Source organism: Staurois parvus, unplaced genomic scaffold (genome assembly GCF_062004578.1).
Source record: "Staurois parvus isolate SC_StPar_1 unplaced genomic scaffold, SC_StPar_1.0 ptg001546l, whole genome shotgun sequence".
NCBI lineage: Eukaryota > Metazoa > Chordata > Amphibia > Anura > Ranidae > Staurois > Staurois parvus.
Window position 1 is genome coordinate 145001 of NW_028319342.1, and position 19020 is coordinate 164020.

Here is a 19020-nt window from a genome sequence, read left to right on the forward strand (position 1 = left end):
AGATGACACTGATCACATATAATCATATCCAGTACAAAACTCTTCCGTTTTCCTTTAAACACTTTGCTGGATTTGAATCTCTCATCCTGGCGTCTGCGGCGAGAACTCGTGAAATATGCATCAAACCGCCGCGCTGAATCTCCTGAATATTACAAGGGCGGTGAGCAGAATTTGACTTTCTGCTCATGTGAAAAACATGAATCCCGACGCGGGAGAATAATGGAATAAAATCCCAATAAAACAGCGACAATGGCGGCACGAAAATGCTAATATGACCGCGAATACGGTGAGGTGACAGGATCGCGGCGCACCTTCGCTAATCGCACGCGGCTGATGTTAATGTATGTGTGTATTTATCGCTAAACCGATTACGGCGCCTCACCTTACTCTGTATATAAATCAAGCCGGAATTAGCGCCGCGGGCTCGGATGCGGTGGGGGGGCGCGTAGGTATCGGTTTAACCATTGGTGCCCCGGCCGTGCGGCGAGCTGCGTGACGCTGGATTAGCGATAATTCCTCATTACATTGAAGGGATTTGAGGGTCCGGGTGGCGGCAGCTGCTTCTCTCGACAGCTGCGGGACTTCAGCGACGGCGGATGGGCGCGTTTTTCTGGAAATTTCCACTATCTGGAGATCTCCAAAAAACAACTTTGTAGCTTTTATGTGACTTTGGGCTTTTTTTAATTGAATATTAGAGTGCGGATTAAAGTGGACCTGTCATCAGCAGGTCACAAAGCAGTTGGTGTTCGGTGGAATGACAGCCAGTCGCAGCACATCACGCCACTCGCCTTTTTTTTAATTAACTTTATCAAAATGTTACACGGTGACATTTCATTAAGTTCTAATGGTCTCTGCGAGATGCAAGGCGAGGTGCAGCATGCTGTACTCGTCCTTCAGCACACGCCACCACAACGTATTAGTGGAACCAGTAGGAGACATGGCCTTGTCTTGCGGTGGGACTGCCCTTGGATGGTCGTCCAAAGAAGTCCTACCATACCTGGTATGAATGGAACCTAAAAGGTTTATTCAAGGTGGCACTGGATCCGAGGGAGTAGTTAGGTCCTGATGATGTGGAGAACTGCAGGTTCGGTAACATCTGTATAGGGGGTGGGCTCAAGGGTGTGTGGTCAATGAGGCCATCAACTCTTGGCATTGAGGCCAGAGTGTCCATATCAGATAGTCTGCCTTCACTACAGCTCCATAACATTGCCCAGGGCTGGTTGCTAGGATTAGTGATGGACTGAAATCCCCCCGATCGGTCTGCGGTCGAACATTCAAGCCTACCGAAAGTTCAACTGTGAACTTCGAACACGAATATACCGAGCGGTATCTACAACCTCTGAGTATGTGGTAAGATGCCTTATGAGGTATATTATGAAGTCATGCTGTATTTTAGTAGTGAAAATTTTTTTTCACGTTTCAGCTGTTGGTGGGGTTCCCCGCTGACAGCTGAATGTTGCAAGAATTGTCGGCATTGCCAGAAAATGAAAAAAAAAAAAATTAAATGGCGTGGGGTCCCCCCTCCCATCCATACCAAGCCCTTGGGGCGTGGGGCCCCTCCTACCATCAATACCAAGCCCTTGGGGCGTGGGGTCCCTCCTCCAATCCATACCAAGCCCTTCAGGCGTGGGGTCCCTCCTCCAATCCATACCAAGCCCTTCAGGATTCTGTTCCCCCCTCCCATCCATACCAAGCCCTTCGGGAGTGGGGTCCCTCCTTCCATCCATACCAAGCCCTTCGGGAGTGGGGTCCCTCCTTCCATCCATACCAAGCCCTTCGGGCGTGGTGTCCCTTCTCCAATCCATACCAAGCCCTTCAGGCGTGGGGTCCCTCCTCCAATCCATACCAAGCCCTTCAGGCGTGGGGTCCCTCCTCCAATCCATACCAAGCCCTTCAGGATTCGGGTCCCCCCCTCCCATCCATACCAAGCCCTTCGGGCGTGGGGTCCCTCCTCCCATCCATACCAAGCCCTTTGGGCGTGGGGTCCCTCCTCTCACCCATACCAAGCCCTTTGGGTCTGGTATGGATTTTAAGGGTAACCCCCATGCCAAAAACTTTTTAAAAATGGAGTGGGGGTCCCTCCCAAAATCCATACCAGACCCTTATCCAAGCATGCAGCCCAGCAGGTCAGGACAGGGAGACGATGAACGAGTGCCCACTTCTGAACCATACCAGGTCACATGCCCTCAACATGGGGGGGTGATTTGGGGCAGGGGGGTTCCCCCAAAGCACATTGTCCCCATGTTGATGAGGACAAGGGCCTCTTCCCTACAACCCTGGCCGGTGGTTGTGGGGGACTGTGGGTGGGGGGCTTATCGGAATCTGGACTTCGGGGCCCCCAGATCCCGCCCCCCCATGTGAATGAGGATGGGGTACATGGTACCGCTACCCAAAAAAAAAAAAAAGCGTAGTGTAAAAAAAGACAGGAGACAGTCTTTGACAAGGCCTGTTATTTAAAAACAAAAATTTTAAAAAAATGTCCCCCGAAGTAGATCCAATGTCAATCATGATGTCCAATGCCAACAGCAACCAGAAAAGAGAAAAAAAAAACGTTCTGCTCTCAACGCTAGCTCCTGGCCGTCTGACAGCTGCACCGCGATGACGGTTCTTAAATACTGTGATGATGTCACAAGGGGCGTGGTTACCCCCTTGCGATGTCATCATGCACTGTGATTGGCCAAAGCATTGCATCTGGGGTTGGGGTGGGAGTAACAGCCATCCAAGGTGGCAATTAACCTAGGTTTCTCCCAATTTAGGGTTTACTCTCTACCCACCTTCAAAAAGATGAATTATTGAGGTGGTTGAGTGCAAATGATCGGTTTTTTTTTATTATTATTATACAGTATTTATAAAGCGCCAATAGTTTGCTCAGCGCTGTACATTACAAAGGAGGACAGAACATGTGACAGAACAATACCAATACAATGCAAAACATGAGGGGATTGAGGGCCCTGCTCCTCGGAGCTTACAATCTAGGAGGGAGGGGGTGGCGGCACAGGAGGAGATAGCTGTGGGGGATGGAGTGGTAGGAAGAGTGGAGGAGGTCGGCAAGTTAGCAGGGGGTGGGGTAGGCTTCCCTGAAGAGATGGGTTTTCAGGGTGCGCCTAAAGGAGAGGAGAGTAGGTGATAATCTGCTAATTATCAGTGAAAATCCAACACATTTCAAGGGTAACAGGATCTTCCTTCTTCAGGGGTTGGACCGAAATGCTGCTAAAACTTCTATTAACGGAGTGATTGGTTTCAAGTACACGGCACCAATACTGATACATCGAATTATTGTAGGTTGAAAGAACCTGCTATTGGAAGCTTGAGCTGTCTGTGGCAGACCAGAAGGACAAGTAATGGTGACAGGTGAGCTTGGTGACATGAGTGGTGGTTCAGAGACCATTGTTAGTGGCTGTGTGGTGGACACCATGCAACGATCCTGCCAAGTCTCATGAAATGTACCGTCATTATTATTATTATGTGTGTTATCATGAACATGGAAGTCCTGGCTTAGCTCAGGTCATTTCCACCCCCCCTGTCCCATATGTGGCCACCTTGGGGTGTCTCTTGCACTTCAGTGCTATGTTACATAGACCCTTGGTAATTTCCCAACGGTACTGGATTCCGAAGCCGCCATCTTAATAGTATAAATTGAAGGGATATTCAGTGGACACAATTCCACTGACAACAGTAGTTTGGGGGCTACTCTCCTCAGGGGACCATAGTCCCTTTGACACCAATGATTTGAAGGCCATTCTCCCCTGGTGGCCACAATCCCACGGACACCAATGTTTTTGGGGCTATTCTCCCCTGGGGCCACAATCCCACTGATTCCAATGATTTGGGCACTACTCTCTATTGGGGCCATGATCCCATTGACACCAATGATTTGGGGTCATTCTCCCCTGAAATCCACAATCCTACTGATACAAATGATGAGGGAGCTTTTCTCCCCTGAGGTCCACAATCCCACTGATACCAATGATTTGTGGGCTATGCTCTGCTGGGGGCCACAATCCCACTATTACCATTGCTTTGGGGTCTATTCTTCCCTGGGGGCTTAGTTTCAATGACACAAATGCTTGGAGGTCTATTCTCCCTTGGGGCCACAATCCCACTGATGTCCAAATGATTTGGGGGCTAATCTCCCCTACTACTGAAGATGCCAGTGAATTCCACTATTTTCCTATTCTCCTATAATCTCATTGTTACCAATGATTTGGGAACTACTCTCCAATGGGGCCATGATCCCATTGACACCAATGATTTGGGTTCATTCTCCCCTGAGGTCCACAATACCACTGATAGCAATGAAGAGAGGGCCTTTTTTCGCTGGGGGCCACAATCCCACTATTACCAATGCTTTGAGGGCTATTCTTCCATGGAAACTCAATCTCACTGACACCAATGATTTGGGGCTATTCTTCTCCAGGGGCCCAATCTCACTGACACCAATGATTTGGGGTCTATTCTTCCCTGGGGACCCAATCTCACTGACACCAATAATGTGGGGGTTATATCTCACTGACACCAATGATTTAGGGGCTATTCTTCTCCGGTGGCCCAATCTCACTGACACCAATGATTTTGAGTCTATTCTTCCCTGGGAGCTCAATCTCACCGACACCAATAATTTGGGGGCTATTCTTCTCTGGGGGCCCAATCTCACTGACACCAATGATTTGGGGGCTGTTCTTCCCTGGGGACCCGATCTCACTGACACCAATGATTTGGGGGCTATTCTTCTCTGGGGTCCCGATCTCACTGACACCAATGATTTGGGGGCTAGTCTCACCTGGGGCTACAATCCCACTGACACCAGTAATTTGGTAAAAACAACCCCATGTATACCATCAATTTGATGGCTATTCCTTCTCACTGACACCAGCTATTTGGTAAAGCAAACCCATGTCTACCATCAATTTGATGACTATTCTTTCTCACACTGACACCAGCGATTTGGGGGCTTTTCTCCCCTAGAGGTTAGAATCCCACTAGTGATTTGGGGACATTCTCTTGCATACCCATACTTTTATACTTGTTTTATTTTTAACTAGTGGGGCATAAAAGTCTTTGGACGAATTCACAAGGCCCCATTCTAAGGTTGAGGACCCCCCAGCTCTAGAGGTCTACATTGTGTCTTCCTTTGTACACTGGTAATGTGTGATCTGTACCATGACCATTGAATACATTTCACATCGAAGGAATACAATTGTTACCTTCCATTTGGCTTTTGCAAAGTTCTTCTCAATCTGCGCACACACTCCATCCTTGATGTTTTTATCCGATGCAGCATTCCCTGAAATCCTGAAAACACACAAATGTTATTGTGACCACCATGTGCACTGGAGGGGGCCATACTGTGGGTGGAGTTAATACTTGGCCCATCATCATAGATGACGCAATGATTTCACTAGGTCTAGGAGAACGGATTGGCTGCACTAGGCTGGCACGGTACCAAAGTGAATTCCAACTTCCATGGGGATCCCACAGGTATAGTTACATTGGTCTAAACTGATTCAATGTAACTACAGAAAACTATTCATACCTCCAGTTCAGCTTTAAGTACTAACACTATAATTCTCACTTTGTATATAAATAAAATCATAAACGCACTCCACTGACGCGTTTCGTCAAATTGACTTTTTCAGAGGTCTATGAAAACCCTATCTATGATCGAAGGTCTATGAAAAAAAATGTAACAATCTTTATGGGGTTATTTTTGTATTAGGAGCTCAGTGAATTCAAGCGTGGTCCCGTGATAGGTGGCCACCTGGGCAATAAGTCCATCTGGGACATTTCCTGGCTACTAAATATTCCACGCTCAACTGTTAGTAGGATTATAACAAAGTGGAAGCAACTGGGAACAACAGCAACTCAGCCACCAAGTGGTAGGCCACGTCACATGACAGGGCGGGGTCAGCGCATGCTGAAGCGCACAGTGCGCAGAAGTCACCAACTGTCTGCAGAGTCAATAGCTAAAGACCTCCAAACTTGGTGTGACCTTCAGATGAGCCCAACAACAGTGCGTAGAGAGCTTCATGGAATGGGTTTCCATGGCCGAGCAGCTGCATCCAAGCCTTCCATCACCAAGTGCAATGCAAAGCGTCAGATGCCGTGGTGTAAAGCACGCCGCCACTGGACTCTAGAGCAGTGGAGGAGTGTTCTCTGGAGTGACCAACCATGCTACTCTGTCTGGCAATCCGATGGACATGTCTGGGTTTGGCGCTTGCCAGGAGAACTGTACTTGCCTGACTGCATTTTGCCAAGTGTAAAGTTTGGTGGAGGGAGGATTATGGTGTGGGGGTATTTTTTAAGGTAGGGTTTGGCCCCCTATTTCCAGTGAAGTGAACTCTTAAGGCGTCAGCACACCACTACATTTTGGACAATTTCATGCTCCCAACTTTGTGGGAAGAGTTTGGGGATGGCCCCTTCCTGTTCCAACATGACTGCGCACCAGTGCACAAAGCAAGGTCCATAAAGACATGGAGGAGCCAGTTTGGGGTGGAGGAACCTGACTGACCTGCACAGAGTCCTGACCTCAACCACATAGAACACCTTTGAGATGAATTAGAGCGGAGACTGTGAGCCAGGCCTCCTCCCCCGACATCAGTGCCTGACCTGACAAATGTGCTTCTGGAAGAATGGTCCAACCTTCCCATAGACACCCTCCTAAACCTTGTGCACGGCCTTCCCAGAAGAGCTGAAGCTGTTATAGCTGCAAAGGGCGGGGCCAACTCAATATTGAACCCTGCGGACTAACACTGGGAGGCCATTAAAGGTCATGTGTGTGGAAAGGGCGGGGCCAACTCAATATTGAACCCTGCGGACTAAGACTGGGAGGCCATTAAAGGTCATGTGTGTGGAAAGGGCGGGGTCAACTCAATATTGAACCCTGCGGACTAAGACTGGGAGGCCATTAAAGTTCATGTGCATGGAAAGGCAGGTGGCTCAATACTTTTGGCAATATAGTGTGTATATACTGTGTATACATAAATATATATATACACACATACTGTAAGTTTAAGTTCACTGCAGCAGTTTTGGGAGAAAAAGTGATACTTTGGGAAAAAAATTCTTCTGAATTCTTGTATATAACACAGCAGGACAAGTCTACTTATTTTCAAAAAAGTGACAGTTATTTTCAGTCCAATAAGATTTGTAAATTACAGTCACATGGATAAATAAGGGCCTGTGTGGACGGGCTTTGGACTTGAGATCATTCAGAATTCATTGACATTTGACCTGCAGATGGCCTCTTCGATCCTATAGACTTGTACGGGAAGCAAAGCCTGTTTGAAGGAAACCAAAGCCAGCTGACAGGTCCTTAGAGAATCCTCTCCTTGTGTGAACTGTGAATTGAGCCTCGCCCCTGGTACTTCCTATTATTTTCTGTACTGGATATTTACTGCGGAATGTGGTATTGCTATAAACTAGACATAATGATAGGTGAGGGTATGTGACGGCATGGGAGCCTTACCATTCATGGCTAATGGCGTCCGCTGCTGTCGTCCTCTGGTCCTGGTCCACCTCCATCAGACGGGACACCAAATCTTTGGCTGTCAGAAGAGTAAATTGTCAGAGAAGATACACTACAGACATACCGACATGGGGCTTTGTAGAGAAAGAAAATCCATTGCTTAAACATTGATCCCATGCATGAAGCCTTTTTAAAAAAAAAAAAAAAAAAAAAAAAAAAAAAAAAATGGGATCTAACAAAAATCTAGGGGACGGGCGGACAGAAAGAGAAGCCATGCACCCAGAGAATGACAGACAGCAGCTACGGGGACCTGACATTCCTCCACGCCTTTGTCCAGGCTCCCGGCTGCCACCTGTCCTTCAAGAACCCGAATCTACCCAACCTCACCCAGAATGTTGTGCACCACAGAAGGACTTTTTTCCATGTAGAAACCTGACACCGTGCATTTGACGTGCAGTAACGGACTATTAAGCCAACTAGAAAACTGTCTCAAAATCAAAGTCCCGGTGAGTTTGAGAGGCACTGTAAGACCACTCCATGTAACTCAAGCAGCAAAGGAAAGGGATCCGCACCCACCCACCCGCTTGTAAACTTCTATATTGAAGGGGCACTGAAGCAAGAAATGGTCCATCTTCTCTTCCACCCCACCGCACCATTCTTGGACAACCACAGTTCTCTGAAGAGCGATGCTTCAGGTTGCTGTTCACATACAGTCAGGTCCATAAATATTGGGACATCGACACAATTCTAACATTTTTGGCTCTATACACCACCACAATGGATTTGAAAAGAAACGAACAAGATGTGCTTTAACTGCAGACTGCCAACTTTAATTTGAGGATATCTACATCCAAATCAGGTGAACGGTGTAGGAATTACAACAGTTTGCATATGTGCCTCCCACTTGTTAAGGGACCAAAAGTACTGGGACAGAATAATAATCATAAATGAAACTTTCACTTTTTAATACTTGGTTGCAAATCCTTTGCAGTCAATTACAGCCTGAAGTGTGGAACGCATAGACATCACCAGACGCTGGGTTTCATCCCTGGTGATGCTCTGCCAGGCCTCTACTGCAACTGTCTTCAGTTCCTGCTTGTTCTTGGGGCATTTTCCCTTCAGTTTTGTCTTCAGCAAGTGAAATGCTCAATCGGATTCAGGTCAGGTGATTGACTTGGCCATTGCATAACATTCCACTTCTTTCCCTTAAAAAACTCTTTGGTTGCTTTTGCAGTCTGCTTTGGGTCATTGTCCTTCTTCACTGTGAAGCGTCCAATGAGTTGTGAAGCATTTAGCTGAAGATGAGCAGATAATATTCCCGAAACACTTCACAATTCATCCGGCTGCTTTTGTCAGCAGTCACATCATCAATAAATACAAGAGAACTAGTTCCATTGGCAGCCATACATGCCCACGCCATGACACTACCACCACCATGCTTCACTGATGGGGTGGTATGCTTAGGATCATGAGCAGTTCCTTTCCTTCTCCATACTCTTCTCTTCCCATCACTCTGGTACAAGTTGATCTCGGTCTCATCTGTCCATAGGATGTTGTTCCAGAACTGTGAAGGCTTTTTTACATGTCGTTTGGCAAACTCTAATCTGGCCTTCCTGTTTTTGAGGCTCACCAATGGTTTCCATCTTGTGGTGAACCCTCTGTATTCACTCTGGTGAAGTCTTCTCTTGATTGGTGACTTTGACACACATACACCTACCTCCTGGAGAGTGTTCTTGATCTGGCCAACTGTTGTGAAGGGTGTTTTCTTCACCAGGGAAAGAATTCTTCAGTCATCCACCACAGTTGTTTTCCGTGGTCTTCCGGGTCTTTTGGTGTTGCTGAGCTCACCGGTGCGTTCCTTCTTTTTAAGAATGTTCCAAACAGTTGTTTTGGCCACGCCTAATGTTTATGCTATCTCTCTGATGAATTTGTTTTGTTTTTTCAGCCTAATGATGGCTTGCTTCACTGATAGTGACAGCTCTTTGGATCTCATCTTGAGAGTTGACAGCAACAGGTTCCAAATGCAAATAGCACACTTGAAATGAACTCTGGACCTTTTATCTGCTCATTGTAATTGGGATAATGAGGGAATAACACACACCTGGCCATGGAACAGCTGAGAAGCCAATTGTCCCATTACTTTTGGTCCCTTAACAAGTGGGAGGCACATATGCAAACTGTTGTAATTCCTACACCGTTCACCTGATTTGGATGTAAATACCCTCAAATTACAGCTGACAGTCTGCAGTTAAAGCACATCTTGTTCGTTTCATTTCAAATCCATTGTGGTGGTGTATAGAGCCAAAAATGTTAGAACTGTGTCGATGTCCCAATATTTATGGACCTGACTGTAGAGTCTGCCATGGAATGAGAGCCAGGCTAAATCCCAAAACTTTAAAGGGGTTCTCTGCAGATTCATCAAAGGCAGAACCTCCCTCACAACAAGGCTTGGACAATCCCTCAAGGCCAATGGCTCGCTAAAGGCAGATTCAACAACCCTCCTCTCCAGGGCCTTCCTAGGAAGAGACTAAATTTCCTCCGCCGTTACTCACCACTGCTAAAGCATTTTCAGGCACAGGGCAACATAAGCCGGGAGCTTACCATGTTGGACCGTCAGGCTTTTCACTGGCCCACCATTCTCCCAGCTCCGCAGAAAAGGCCTAAACCAGGACTGAAGAATACCAACCCACACAGGCGGTTCCTCTGCCAGCATGCTACCAAAATTATGTTTCAAACACATCAGAGAAAAGAAACCCACTGGGTTGACCATACCTAGGCCACCCTTCAGCCTGGGAAGCTAGGTCCTCCGTCAAACTCACAGCCATTTCCCAGTCCTGGAGTAGAGTTCAGAAAACCAAACGTGCTCGCCCGATCGAGGTCCCTACCCAGGAGGTCAGCATAATATGAGCTGGAGGCTTCCAGGATCCCCGACTTGGACTTTGTCAGGGAACCCGTACTGTCAACCAGGCCTACAACGAACTTAACTGACTTCTCTACCTTGTTTGCAATTCTGGTAAGGGTCAGGTGAGTGACATTTCCCATAATCCCTTTCCAGAACCAAATAGGCATGCCTGTCATATTGACACTGCCTGAGCATTAGTTTAACCTCAGAGATCGCCCCCAGATCCCCATTATTCGAGACAAGTATATCAAGCTTCCTCCGCAGACGCTGGTAGGTGACATATATGTCAAGCTGTTTATTCCTTCCTATGGCTTTGAAAAACCCAACGATCCTTCGTTTTGTAAGCTCCCACCACTCGGACTTACTGCTGCAGAAGTCCATGATTGATACCTGTGCCTGAAAGAAATCCTCAAAGGATTGACTCACCTTCTCATCGTCCAGAAGTGCAGAATTCAGCTTCCAGGGACCCATCCCCTTAGGTGGTGTATCGGGGCCACTCAGGGTCACAGACAGAATACAGTGATCGGAAAACTCCACCGCCTGACACACTGGTGCCGAGAAGGCGGAGTTCCCCTTTAAAAAAAACAAAACTATCTATTCTACTCTGACTAGTACCTCCCTGAAAAGTGACATCTGGGCAGCAATGAATGTGCACATCAACCAGACCTGCCTCTCTAGCCGTCACAGTCCAGCCTGACTCCGGTCCCTCTCCTGTCCTTAGTCCTAGTGACGGTGTTAAAGTCACCACCGAAGACAACTTGCTAGGCTGTAAAAAGGAAAGGCTTGATCTTCATGAAGAGGCATTTCCTGTCCCATTTTGTCTGGGGCCCATAGATGTTAATCAGGCGCAGGTCCTGCCCCCCCATGGAGACGTCTAAGACCATGCATCTCCCCATTTCTACCTCAATAATCCGCCGACAGGTTACCATGCCGGAAAAAAGTACCGCAACTTCAGTGTAAGGCTCGGCCGCAAGAGACCAGAAGGAGGGGCCGTGCCTCCAGTCCTTCTTCGCCATATGAATATCTGCCAAACTGGACAACCTGGTCTCTTGTAAAAAGAAAATATCAGCATCAAACCTGCTGAGCAAAAATAAGGCCATGTTACGAGCGCTGATTTTATGCTGGCGACATTAATGGTCGCCACCTTTAAAGGAGTGGGAACCGCCATCAGGATGATCGAGGTACACGTTTCTTAGCCTGCTTACCCCCCTCCCTACTTGGAGACCCTACACGCTTCAGAGTCCTCTGTGATTCCTCCTCCATGGAAACCACAGACTCCTCACCCGAAGCTCCTTCACCCTCCACCTCAGATAATACATCAAATGTGTTAGACACCTCCACCCTCCCAGGGTCAGGTACAGGCACATCCTTCTTCCGCTTCTTCTTCCCAGACTTCTTTTGCCTCCAACCACTCCATATCATTTGACAACCTGGACTGCAAAGTACCCTCCCCCTCTCCTTTCCCCATCACCCACAACATCATCCACCCCATTCTCTGCACTCACCACAGTGGTCCCCCCAACCTTCACCCCAGTGCCCCTCACCATCATCCACTCCACCCCCCAGCGCCTCACACCCTCCGATCCTCAGACGCCAGGGACTGGTGGTTGGTGAAACCATGCACACTGGTCCAGCTCCCTCCACAGCCCCCACTACCTCTGGGGAAACTGACACAGGAGGATCAAACACAACATCCACTGACTTATGGGCACAACACAAGGAGATGACACATTAGATGGATCATCAGACACTGATACCACTGAGACAACAGAGACAGAGACATTGGGGACCCCTGGCACAGCCCCCCTTTCCTCTGCCTCCTCCATATCCAAAGCAGAATGGTTATGCATGGCCTCAGGGCACCGGTTGTACGAATTGCCAACCTTATCACAAAGATTGCACTGGATGATATTGCAATCCTTAGCCAGATGGCCCAGATCCTGACATAGAGAGCACTTCATCTCTGGACATGAGGAGGCAAAATGACCGAGAACCGCACTTACTGCAGAGCTTGGGCTGTCCAGGGTAGAACATGACAATCCTATCCTACCCAGTGAAGGCTAAGGAGGGCAGATGCTGGACCACATTCCCACACACATACAGCCCCATCTGCACTGATCACCCACCAGTCCATATCACCCTCTCATCCACACCGACCGACCACCCACCAGTCCATATCCCCCTCTCATACACACCGACCACCCACCAAGTCCATATCCACCTCTCATCCACACCAACCACCCACCAGTCCATATCCACCTCTCATCCACACCGACCGACCACCCACCAGTCCATATCCACCTCTCATCCACACCGACCGACCACCCACCAGTCCATATCCCCCTCTCATCCACACCGACCGACCACCCACCAGTCCATATCCCCCTCTCATCCACACCGACCACCCACCAAGTCTATATCCACCTCTCATCCACACCGACCACCCACCAGTCCATATCCATCTCTCGTCCACACCAACCACCCACCAGTCCATATCCACCTCTCATCCACACCGACCACCCACCAGTCCATATCCACCTCTCATCCACACCGACCACCCACCAGTCCATATCCCCCTCTCATCCACACTGACCATCCACCACACCGACCACCCACCAAGTCTATATCCACCTCTCATCCACACCGACCACCCACGAGTCCATATCCACCTCTCGTCCACACCAACCACCCACCAGTCCATATCCACCTCTCATCCACACCGACCGACCACCCACCAGTCCATATCCACCTCTCATCCACACCGACCGACCACCCACCAGTCCATATCCCCCTCTCATCCACACCGACCACCCACCACACCGACCACCCACCAAGTCTATATCCACCTCTCATCCACACCGACCACCCACCAGTCCATATCCACCTCTCGTCCACACCAACCACCCACCAGTCCATATCCACCTCTCATCCACACGGACCACCCACCAGTCCATATCCACCTCTCATCCACACCGACCGACCACCCACCAGTCCATATCCCCCTCTCATCCACACCGACCATCCACCACACCGACCACCCACCAAGTCTATATCCACCTCTCATCCACACCGACCACCCACGAGTCCATATCCACCTCTCGTCCACACCAACCACCCACCAGTCCATATCCACCTCTCATCCACACCGACCACCCACCAGTCCATATCCACCTCTCATCCACAATCTTCTTCAGAGGGGTCAGTAGCTCCCCAAATCTTCTCAGTCAGATAGCCAAGTCAGCAGAAGGGATCGATTCATTCCTTACTAGGATGGTAACATTCCTAACAAGAGGTTGGTGTGAGACAAGCCTTGGGATGAGCCCCTTCCACTCCAGCAGACCCCTATACACATCAGCTTTTCCTCCTCCTTTGCAATTCTCACCAAATGGTCAGTAACCCTCTCTCTGAAGGCAGGGAGGGATTCCCCTTTTTTAGGGCCACAGCCAAGGTCTTCAGGTGTAGGTGAAGCTTGGGAGCGCAAGCTGGATCCCTCAGGGGGACTGGCCTGGGCCATTCCCCAAATCATTCATCTTGCTGGGACCAGGCAAGGAGGCCTGGCCACCTAGTGTGTGGAGAGAGAGAGCAACTGCACAAGCAACCTCTCTGGTACAGAGACTGATGTGACTGGCTCAGTGTTCTCTGTACAGCGCTGCGGTATACGTCAGAGCTATATAAATGTATAATAATAATAAATCGTGTGTGACTGTGGGGGAGGGGACATTAGAGTGTAAGCTCCTCTGGTGCAGAGACTGATGTGAGGTGGGGGAGGGGACATTAGAGTGTAAGCTCCTCTGGTGCAGAGACTGATGTGACTGGCTTAGTGTTCTCTGTACAGTGCTGCAATATATGTCAGAGCTATACAGATGTATATCAATAATAGTGGTGAAGACATTCCTCTGGTACAGAGACTGATGGGACTGTGAGGGAGGGGACATTAGAGTGTAAGCTCCTCTGGTACAGAGACTGATGTGACTGGCTCAGTGTTCTCTGTACAGTTCTGCGATATATGTCAGTAATATACAGTCAGGTCCATAAATATTGTGACATCAACACAATTCTAACATTTTTGGCTCTATACACCACCACAATGGATTTGAAATGAAACAAACAAGATGTGCTTTAACTGCAGACTGTCAGCTTTAATTTGAGGGTATTTACATCCAAATCAGGTGAACGGTGTAGGATTTACAACAGTTTGCATATGTGCCTCCCACTTGTTAAGGGACCAAAAGTAATGGGACAGAATAATAATCATAAATCAAACTTTCACTTTTTATTACTTGGTTGCAAATCCTTTGCAGTCAATTACAGCCTGAAGTGTGGAACGCATAGACATCACCAGACGCTGGGTTTCATCCCTGGTGATGCTCTGCCAGGCCTCTACTGCAATTGTCTTCAGTTCCTGCTTGTTCTTGGGGCATTTTCCCTTCATTTTTGTCTTCAGCAAGTGAAATGCTCAATCGGATTCAGGTCAGGTGATTGACTTGGCCATTGCATAACATTCCACTTCTTTCCCTTAAAAAACTCTTTGGTGTCTTTTGCAGTCTGCTTTGGGTCATTGTCCATCTGCACTGTGAAGCGTCCAATGAGTTGTGAAGCATTTGGCTGAATATGAGCCGATAATATTCCCGAAACACTTCACAATTCATCCGGCTGCTTTTGTCAGCAGTCACATCATCAACAAATACAAGAGAACCAGTTCCATTGGCAGCCATACATGCCCACGCCATGACACTACCACCACCATGCTTCACTGATGAGGTGGTATGCTTAGGATCATGAGCAGTTCCTTCTCCATACTCTTCTCTTCCCATCACTCTGGTACAAGTTGATGTCGGTCTCATCTGTCCATAGGATGTTGTTCCAGAACTGTGAAGGCTTTTTTACATGTCGTTTGGCAAACTCTAATCTGGCCTTCCTGTTTTTGAGGCTCACCAATGGTTTACATCTTGTGGTGACACCTCTGTATTCACTCTGGTGAAGTCTTCTCTTGATTGTTGACTTTGACACACATACACCTACCTCCTGGAGAGTGTTCTTGATCCGGCCAACTGTTGTGAAGGGTGTTTTCTTCACCAGGGAAAGAATTCTTCGCTCATCCACCACAGTTGTTTTCCGTGGTCTTCCGGGTCTTTTGGTGTTGCTGAGCTCACCGGCGCGTTCCTTCTTTTTAAGAATGTTCCAAACAGTTGTTTTGGCCAGGCCTAATGTTTTTGCTATCTCTCTGATGGGTTTGTTTTGTTTTTTCATCCTAATGATGGCTTGCTTCACTGATAGTGACAGCACTTTGGATCTCATCTTGAGAGTTGACAGCAACAGATTCCAAATGCAAATAGCACACTTGAAATGAACTCTGGACCTTTTATCTGCTCATTGTAATTGGGATAATGAGGGAATAACACACACCTGGCCATGGAACAGCTGAGAAGCCAATTGTCCCATTAATTTTGGTCCCTTAACAAGTGGGAGGCACATATGCAAACTGTTGTAATTCCTACACCGTTCACCTGATTTGGATGTAAATACCCTCAAATTAAAGCTGACAGTCTGCAGTTAAAGCGCATCTTGTTCGTTTCATTTCAAATCCATTGTGGTGTATAGAGCCAAAAATGTTAGAATTGTGTCCATGTCCCAATATTTATGGACCTGACTGTATAACTGTATGATACTAATAAGAACAGTCTATGTACATATTGGGTTTTGCACTTACCTGCTAGAGAAATATCGTCCCAATATGGAGAGTCAAACTCATAATCGCCATGCAGAATTTTCCGGAACAGGTTCTTGTCATGGCTTTCGTAATCTTCCTCCTCCATCTCATCGTAGAACGGAGGGTTCCCAGAGAGTCTGCAGGGGAGACACCACAAACAATGCTATCATCACACTGGAGATCCTATATACAAGGGACTGAAGTCACTTTGCTCCTCAGATGGTCTACTTCCATCCATAGTTGGCATTGCCCTCTACCCTCTGATTGGTTGCAGACACTTTCATTAAAAGGTAGCTTCATACAATAGGTCCACATGACTATATAATGACTGAAGTGATTTTATTTTCGCTCATATTACTCTACCAGTTCATGGTCCGGTGGTTTAGGAGTAGATGCATTAGTAGAGGTTTTCAGCATTGCAATCACAGTATCACATTAGATTAGTACATACAGAGATGTTTGAAGGTAACTAGAGGAGGACTCACAGTATATACATAATTACTCCAATTGCCCAGCAGTCCACAGGCCGACCATATCGCTGGCGTGCGACCACCTCTGGAGCTGCAAAGAGACAAACATGCGAAAGAGTTAGGAGGTGATGAATGACATGCCAGGACGGCACACACAGGGGTCATACAAGAAGAGGACCTCACCCAGGTACTCAGGTGTGCCACAAGGTTCTTTGATGAGGCTTGTCTCCACTTTAGCCAAATGAAAGTCACTAATGACGATTTTGGAATTCTTCAAACGATTATAATATAGCAAGTTCTCCAACTGGAGGGAGAGAAGGTCAAAAACTCAAAATGTGTCAGGAAGCCCCAAAACATTATAACCTGTCTGAATTTACTGATGTGCCAGCTTCTCTGGGGCCATCTCCACTATAGGGCATGGGGTCCTCTCCACCCTAGGGAACTAGGCTCTTTTCACTCTTACTCCTGGTTGCCTTTCAACCCTAGAGTATTGGGCCTTCTCCACCCTGGGTTTCGAGGCCCTTAAAAACCTAGGGCATAGAGCCTTCTCCACTCCTGGGGGCCAGCCCATGCTTCTCCTTTGGCCTTCTCCACACTGGAGCATGGGTCCCTCACCACCCTGGGTCCAAATCCTTCTCCATGCTGTAACATGGGGCCCTCTCCTCCCTTGGTCTTGAGAACCTCACCATCATAGGTAGAGCCCTCTCCACCCTGGGTTCTGGGGCCCTCTTGAGTTATGTCTTTACGCCCTATCCACACTGGAACATGAGGCCATCTCCACCCTAGGTCCTGCAGCCCTCTTTACCCTGGAGATATGGGTTCCATTCCACCCTGAGACCTACCCCTCTCTATTATTCCCCTCACCTTAAGGTTCCTGTGCAACCTGGAGAATAGGGCCCTCGCCATCCTGGGTCAAAGCCATCTCCATGCTGTAACCTGGCTCTCCACCCCACCAGTCTTTAGTACCTCAGCACCCTGGGGCATAGAGTCCTCTCCACCCTGGGTCCTGGGGTCCTCTCCAGCCTTGTTTTTTAGCCCTCTCCACACTTGACTGAGAAACCATCCCAACCCTAGGTCAGCCCCTGGAACCCCTCTACCCTGGGAGCCCAGGTCCCTTTCCACCCCGAGGTCAAATCCTCTCCATTCTTCCCCTCAACTTGAGGTTCCTGTGCACGTTGGAATATAAGAACTTCTGCACCCTAGGTCCAAAAGTTTACTTTACCCTGTAAGTTCTGGAACAGAGTCCTCTCCCACCCTGGTAATAAGGAGACCTCTCCAGCCTTGTCCTGTAATAACCTCTACAGTGGAGTGTGGGGCCATCTCTACCCTAGAACCCTCAACTCTGGGGACCTGGGTCCCTCTCCACCCTAGGACCTAATCCTCTTCATTTTTCCCAACACCTGCAACTTGGAGCATAGGGCCCTCTCCACCCTGGGTCCAAAAGCCTTCTCTGCCCTGTAACATGGGGTCCTCTATATTTTTGGTCTGAGGACCTCACCACCCTGAGTCCTCTCCAGCTTTGTCCTGTGGCCCTCTCCACCCTAGAGTGTGAGGCTATCTTCACCCCAGGTCCTGGGAACCGCTCTACCTTAGGAGCCTGGGTCCCATTCCACCCTGGGGCTATATCCTCTCCATTCTTCCACTCACCTTGAGGTTCCTGTGCACAATACACAGTGAGTGAAGATAGGCCACAGCCTCCAGGACCTGCCGGATGACATTGCTTGTGTCCTTCTCTGAGTAATAACCCTGATCCAGGATCCAGTCAAACACTTCCCGGCCTGAAGCTCTGGATGTGGAGTAAACAGTAAACAGATGTTATCTGGGGCACTGTAAGAAGATACAAGGATTTTCTGTATCATATATGGGATCTATGGTCTTTTAAAAGGTTTTAAGTTTTCCATGTGAATCTAATCAGCTGAGATAACCTTAGTAATGTGTTTTAAGCTTTATAAACCTCGTTGGTCATTCTTCATATTCACTGCTGCCGCTGCCATATTCCTATTGGGAACAAAACTATAGCCGTAATAGATCATGTGATTGCTTCAGGGCCCAGAAGCACAGTGAGGGCCCTGCAGCAATAGCAGGAATAGCATTTGGCAAATACATTTTCATACAAGTATACATAGTATGGGAACCTCTATATGATTTTAGATTGTAAGTTCTCACAAGCAGGGCCCTACTATCGCTCTTGTATTTTCCTTCAGTGTATGTCTTTATGTTAGCTTAGGTCTCTTTACCCCAGAAGAACCCATGAAATCATTTTCAGATCTCAGGGATCCTCTTCTAAAAATTTTGTATATCTGCTGCTCAACATACATGAGCAAAATCAGTAAATTATAGATATAATTATAAAAAAAAATTCCTTTTATAACCAAAAATATATATAAATAGTGACCAGGAGAAAGGAGCAGACAACGAAAATGGTCATGAAGAAATGTCCCCTTACATTTGTGGTCAGTGGAGAAATTCCTCT

The 19020-nt window shown here is 47.9% G+C and overlaps 1 protein-coding gene across 1 annotated transcript in view; it reads right to left on the reverse strand.

Moving 5' to 3' along the window:
* Window positions 1-19020, reverse strand: part of LOC149435311 (caM kinase-like vesicle-associated protein) — a gene marked incomplete at its 5' end in the record, with an annotated part of 37667 nt that overhangs the window by 3219 nt on the left and 15428 nt on the right. Inside the window, 6 exons of the mRNA XM_089662803.1 lie at window positions 5205-5292; window positions 7466-7544; window positions 16078-16214; window positions 16563-16638; window positions 16731-16851; window positions 18195-18333. Coding sequence (XP_089518929.1) covers window positions 5205-5292; window positions 7466-7544; window positions 16078-16214; window positions 16563-16638; window positions 16731-16851; window positions 18195-18333 — 640 coding nt within the window. The remainder of the gene's footprint in view (window positions 1-5204; window positions 5293-7465; window positions 7545-16077; window positions 16215-16562; window positions 16639-16730; window positions 16852-18194; window positions 18334-19020) is intronic.